Below are 6,797 nucleotides of genomic sequence, written 5' to 3' on the forward strand. Positions count from 1 at the left end.
TCATCTCAAAGCCCCGCCCTCGCGGTATTTAAGCCCCGCGGTGTGAGGGGAATTTATGTTCCTGTGCTTCCCGCCCTGAGCTGTGTGTCGTTACTCGGCGGTTTTATGCCCAAAAAAGCGCTTGGCCAACACAGAGACGGTTTTTTGGGCTGTGAAATGGCCCCTCGAGAAGGGTACAGCCAGGTTGGGGTGGGACGTCGGCGGGGGAAGCGGTTTGGGGGCGGATTTGTGGTAAATCCCTCAGAAGAGGCGTCACCGAGGAGCCGGGAAATCTGCTGGGGGTGTGGGGCGAGGAGCTGCTGTGCGGGAAAGTGTCGGAAAACTCGGAGAAGTTGGGGTTAAAGTGAGTTACTGCTGGTTTAAATGGAAAAGAGAAGGCTGGTGACAGCAGTGTTTGAAAAATAAAAGCCAAGCAGTAAATGTAGGAAACTATTTCACGGTTTTATGCCCATAAAATCCGTAGTCTGGGCTGAAATAAGGGACTTCGTTTACATCCTGTTGCAGCTGATGTGGTGTGATAATTATGTATGGTAATACACAAGGCTGCATTATTTTTTTCTGTATATGAATCATATAGCCAAATTTCTTTGTTGTTCTTTATATCTTCTGCTTTAAGCTTAGCCTCAGGGTTGAGGGATATTTTTCCCTGACTGCTTCTAACTGCAGCTTCTGAAATAACCTTGTTCTGATTCGATTTTTGTAGATAGAAGGGATTTTTTGCTAAGATCTTACTGATAGAAATACTTTTATTTCCTGGCATCTCGATGCATTTGACACCTGGGTACGACTAAAATGAAAGGTGACTTGTTTGCAATCACTCAAGGCTAATTACCTAACTTGATTTCTTCTCCTCCCCAGTCTCTCTGGTGTTCTGCTGAAAGTGCTGCACAGAAAATGCAGCTGCAGTTGGCTCCAGTTCCCAGCCCTGGGAAGAGGTGAAGTTTAAAGCCACGTGGAATTTAAACCACCCTCTTTCCTGCCCACTGAGACAGGGCTACTCTGTTGGAGTCACAGTTGTGTTTGCCATGCAGAAGTGAATCATGTAAGATGAGCCAAAATGAAGTCATTTTAAACAGCTTTTCAATATGAAAGGAGTTTTATCTAGAGTAAAAATCACTTTCATTTCTGTGAAAACTCAGTCTTTGTGAAATACACGTAATAAGGAGGGGAAGAGGAATCATTTTAAGTGACTCCACTGGACAGATAAAACTGTAGTTACTTCAAACCTTACCTTAATTAAGGTAATTAATTTCTAAAGTGCCTTATTATTTTGCTGCCAAAATGTGTTGTGTGATGAGTTGCAATCATTATGTTGCTGTAATGTTATTTTTACACTCTAGTTTTATTTTACATTTGTCTCACACTTCTCCTTACACTGAACAGTGTCTTTTTGAGATCTTTTGTTGAGCACTTGGATGAGATTCAGCTTCTGATTTATTTATTTTTTAATCTTTTGAGGCAAAGGAAACTTAGAAAAGGCATTGACAGAAAATTCTTCAGACTTTCTCTGTGCTGGAGGAGTGATGTGAGCTCAGCTTCAGCCCAGGTGAGGAGGACAGGATGAAAACACTGTGAGGACATCTCTGATGTGTTGTTGAGACAGGTAATTTTTGAGCCCAGAGAAAGTGGTTTTGGTTCATGAGTGCCAGGACTGTCCCCAGCTACCATGAAATGATGAAAGTAAGTTTTCAACTTCTTCCCCATCCTAGGAAGGTCACAAGGTTTAGCTGGTTGTTCCAAAAGGGAACTGCTGTAAATGCCACAGCCTCTGTTTTTTAACATCTCTTAGATCTGCTGTCATTTTGTGTGGAAAAACCTGTGCTTTGCCAGGGGGTCCACTTCTGTTTTCAAAGGGAAAAGGGGAAACTAAACCACGTGGCTGTTGGGGGTGGTTTTTTCCTCCACAGACAGTGGTGAGGAAAGAGTATGTAAGGATCTGTCCTCTGCCAGCAGCTGCAGTAGGAGAGTTCTGGGCTGTGTGATCATCACCTCTCCTGGCTGACTAGGGTTGGTAAGTCTTGAGCTTTTTGTGCTTTCATTTTTTTTTTTAGCAAGACTGAGACTGCAGAGTACTCTTTAAATGTTTTGAAGGTGGCACTTGGTTTCCCAAGTCCCTTAAGTGCTTAAGAAAATGTCCTGCTTTTTGGATGTGTAAATGGTTCTGTAGATAAATAAGATGTAGCCAGGAGTAGGTGTGGTGTGTGCTGCCTCTGCCTTGGCTGCTTGGCTCTCTGTTGGAGGCATGTCCCAATTCCAGGTACAAAAAGATGCCATCCAAGCTCAAAAAGAACCTAAAGAAACCCAGAAAAAGTAAACAGTTGTACTGTGGCAGTGTGTGAATTGAGGAGAGAAGTCAGAATTTTCCATGTCTTGAGTAACTGGAACTTTACAACAGGATTCTGAAAGGATTTTTGGGATGAAAAGTCTCACCCAGTCTGTGAAGTGTCATTGCAGAACAAATAAGCTGGAGTGTGTGGTTTGGTTCCTGATAGAAACAAATAAGTAGGATCTTTAATTACATATCAAATACCATCTTAAATTTGCAGTGGTTTTGTTCATGTGGGGAGCTATCTAGTGACTCACATGGCATCACTCCTGGAAATCTGAAAATTGCTGAGATTTGTCCTTGAAACAAATAGTTTTTGGTGTATTTCCAGTATCAAGGCAGCACATCCCATCCTTTGAGAGACTTACTTCATGCTCTCCAGAAAAAAACCAACCACTTTGGATGCAGTTTTATTACACTTGGAGAACTATCAGCATGTCTTGAAGCTCCTCACAGACCTGTTTAGCTCTTAGAAACTTTTTAGGTCTTTCAGTGGAAAATCCCAATTTGCAGCTGATGGCAGTGATCTAGGCAGGTAGAATAATTTTGTTGATTTTTGCAGCTTGGAAGCACAATCTATCTCAACAAGCCACAATTAAGAAGAGATCTTAGGCACAGAAGTGATATTCTAGATAAAGAACCTGGTTAATGCCCCTCCTAGATCTTCAGAATGATCTCTGTTGACATAGAATAGAGGTTAAAATTGTGGAGAAGCATGCAGTTGACTAGAAATAACTATTCTAGAGGAAAAGAACAATCTCAGTCCATGAAAAAGGCATTGTTCCTGTATTTATTTGGCCAAAAAGGAATAAGAATAAGAAGTTTGAGGTTCTCTGCCTGTCTTCCTTTCCTCCTCAGGACGACGTGGAGCTCTGGTGATTAATTAGCCTGCTGCTCACACTTGTCACCATGTTGGCAGAAGGCATCTTAACAAGGCTCATCTATAAAGAAATCTGTCATGGAGACAAGCCTCAGAAATCTCACACCTCCAAAAAGCATCAAGAGGGAATCTGGAGCCAGAAACTTGTAGACAACCCAAAACTCAAAGGCTCTGTTGATGGCTGGGAGATCTCTGCTGGAAGCAGCACAACGGGTTCTCCTCAGGGGGGAGCTGTGGGAGAGGCCCCCCCAGCGGGGGTGCTTGCCAAGGGCGTGGTGTCCCCAGCTCTGCACATCCCCCGGAGGCAGCAGAGCCCCGAGCAGCTGGAGCTGCACACCTCCTGCTCCTGCAGCAGCATCTATCACCACTACCCCGACCTGCACATCGGGGGGGACCCTGCCTGTGACTCGGGCTGTGTGGTGGACCACGTGCCTGATGGGCTTCCCAGTGGCCCTGTTTTGGTGTCTGTAGATCTCCCCCTCGGCCAGTCCCTGCTCTGGGAGCACCCTGCAAAGCCAGGGGTGAAGTCTCTGGCTGGGGATGAAGCTGGAGAAAGGAGCATTGTGCTCTGTGAGGAGCCTCTCTCAAACTCCCTGCTCAACAAGTACATGGAAACCAAAGTGGCAGAGTTCTATAAACAGTTTTTTGTTGAAAGCTTGGCCAGGTGTGGCTCTGTAACAAACCTCCTCACTTGCCCTTTGATAAGGAATAACCTGAATCAGCTAAGCCTCCAGATATCCCAGGAGCAGAACATGGAAACTTCAAAAGCCAGAGAAGTGCTCCTGCACTCCTTGGCTCTGTTCAGTTTGTGCAATGCTGCCAACAGAAACAGCTCTGAGTTCAGTACTCCAGACCTGCAAATCTCCAACCCAGCACGTGGAAAAAAGAGCTGCAGGGAGCAGCTTACATCATGACTGCTCCCCTGAGCTCAGGAGAGGAGCATGACTGGGCTAGGAGGATTTCCTCTGAGGGTTAGGTGGGGAAGTGAAAACATTGACACACTACACACTGTTTTCAAATCATTATTTTAAGGTTTAAACCATACTTTGTTAGCAGAGGAAGTAAGGGTCACTCTTTCTTATACAGAATTTGAAATTTCTCTTTAAAATCCTTGTCAACCCTATTTTTATACTGTGTCCTCAGGCTCTGTGTGAATAACTGCACTTGGGTGCCATCAGATTGATTCCTGCAAGAGAAACCAATCAAGCTGTGCTGGTAAAAACTTGCTCTGAGAGACTGATCCACTCAGTAAACAAGACTCAAATTTTGCACTCTGGTTTGGGCAGATCTGGTTAAAACCTTCACATTCCAATTTTGCTCCTGCAAAGCTTCATCACAGGGGTGGAAAAAATGATTTCTCTGGTTTGAAAATGGTGTTGGCAGATGGAGGTATTGAGGACTTGGGATTATTTTGTGTATCTTAGCAGACACAGGAAATAATAATATTGAGAGAAGAGGCTGATGTTGGTGCAGGTGTCTGTGCTGTGTAGGGCAAGTATGCTACAGAAAAATGGGTGAAATAATTGAGATTGTTTCATTTTCTGTAAAGTAGTTTTTTCTTTTCAATAAATCCTGCAATCCCCTCAGATTTCTGTCAGCATGTTGTTATTTTATGTCCCTACAGAAAATCTGGGTGAAGTAGTTGAGATTGTTTCATTTTCTGTAAAAAAAGCAGTTTTTCTTTTCAATAAATCCTGCAATCCCCTCAGATTTCTGTCAGCATGTTGTTATTTTATGTCCCATTTGCCTTTTTTTAGTAAATGGGCTCTGCCTTAATTCCTTGGCCATGAAACACCAGCAAGCTCAGATGGCTGCAGTGCTCCTGGGAGGGTAGTGCAAGCTCTCTTCATCTTCCTCTGGAGATTTAAGTGCAGATTTTGACATGAAATTATGACTATTAGCTTTCAAACTTAGTTTCTTCCTTCTCTTTCTGGTCTGTAAAAAGTTTCCTTCCTAAAAGGGAACCTCTTTACATGCCCTGTGACTACCTGCAGTGTTCTGGGTTTGCAGTCAGGAAATCCCCATCCAAAATGTAGCCACAAACTATATTTGTGCAGTTCTAAGCTCCATAACATGCTAGTTAAATAATTTTGCCCAATTTTGATGCCTCTTGGCATGTCATCTTTAGGTAATGATACATCAAATGCAAACATCTCTGTGTGTGTAAATTGAGGCTCCTGACATCTGATGGGTCCTTTGAAGAGACTTGGAAGTCATTGGAGTTTTTAGGGGGTTTTTTTGTGTGTGTCTTTTTAAAATATCTTTAGTTTTGGGACTCTTTTAAAAGAATCACCTTTGAGCTTTTATTTGTAACAAAAATATCACCAGGCTTGAAAGAATGCCTCTGAACATTTCAAAGATCTGAGTTCACCAGGGATTCACCTTGAAGCTCTTAATGGAAGTCATTGAGCTTATTAATTAGCTGCATTTACTGTAATAAAAACTCTCTGGGGTTGAGGTTTCCCAGCTTTTTACCCTCTCAGATCCTAGAGCTGCAGGGAGATGGACACTCTGCTTCTCTGGGTTTGCCTCCAAAGCTGGCTGTTCATTTCCCTCTGCTGTCCTTGAAAAATCCTGGTTTCTCCTTGGTTCTCCTATTTATCCTTGTTTCTCATCCTGAACACCCAACTTTCAACCTTTTATGTGATTTTTTTTTTGCAGGCAGTCTGCAATCTGAGGTTGACTTTTCCATGAGAGCACTGTGGTAGGATGAGGATTTTCAGAGGGATGAAAGAAAAGAGAGAATTACTGATACTTGAGGGCTGGTAGGCTTGAGAAGAGTCTGCTCCTGGGTGACCACAGTAAGAGCCCCTCTCTCCTGATGAAAATAACAGGCAGAGACAATCCCTGCCAAGTAGTAGCAAATAATTAAATGAAATTGGTCTCATAGAAGTCAAAGACCTAAATGAACATTTCTCACTGGATCAAAAATTCCATTCACCTGCTGCACTTGAAATCAAGAGTCCCTTGAAAGAGGCCAAATGACCTTCTGGAGGAGTCCAGAGCAGGCAGTGCCTGAAAATATTCCTAGGCAGAGGTGCAGAGAATGAATTAACTGGGAGCAAGAGGAAGAATGCTCCAAAGGACATCAGTAACCAGAGGCTTTGCAGTTAACCATGGAGAGAAGTGCTCTGTGGCCTTCCTGCTGCCTTCCCCCAACCTTTGATCTCCCCTGAGATGTATTTAGAGTCCAAACCAAGGTCTTGTACGGAGTTAATTGCACGAGGTTCTCCCCCAGGGGGTGTAGGAGTAGGAGTTTCAAGCTGAGGTCCAGACTCTGGTTGGTTTCTGTCCTTCCCAGCCCTGAGAAATGCGTTGGAGGAGACAGAGAAGAACCTGTTCTTCTCTCCTGCTGACCTCAGAACCCAACTGTGCTTCCAGGGTTGATGGTAACAGAAGTAGCAGAAGCTGCTGAGCTGTGTCAGCTGCTACAGTGGGAGAAACCCTCATGGACCTGCCTCCACCATCACCACCAAAGAAATGTTGTGGCAGAACCTGAGCTTGCTGTGGGGTTTTGGTTTGCTGATAGAAAGATGGAAGATGTCTTAATTTGTAGGGTTTTAATAAATGACTAGTTTGGGGGAGGGAAAG

General features: G+C 43.8%; 1 protein-coding gene across 1 annotated transcript; it reads left to right on the forward strand.

Annotated features, from left to right (window-relative positions):
- The first annotated feature begins 3,235 nt into the window (after positions 1-3,235).
- LOC103778327 (uncharacterized protein CXorf21 homolog) lies at positions 3,236-4,120 on the forward strand. Its single transcript, XM_008945909.1, has one exon. It carries the CDS (start codon positions 3,236-3,238, stop codon positions 4,118-4,120), a length of 885 nt encoding a protein of 294 aa, XP_008944157.1.
- The last annotated feature ends 2,677 nt before the right edge of the window (positions 4,121-6,797 follow it).

The sequence above is a fragment of the Merops nubicus genome, unplaced genomic scaffold, assembly GCF_000691845.1.
Source record: "Merops nubicus isolate BGI_N331 unplaced genomic scaffold, ASM69184v1 scaffold5218, whole genome shotgun sequence".
NCBI classification, from domain to species: Eukaryota; Metazoa; Chordata; class Aves; order Coraciiformes; family Meropidae; genus Merops; species Merops nubicus.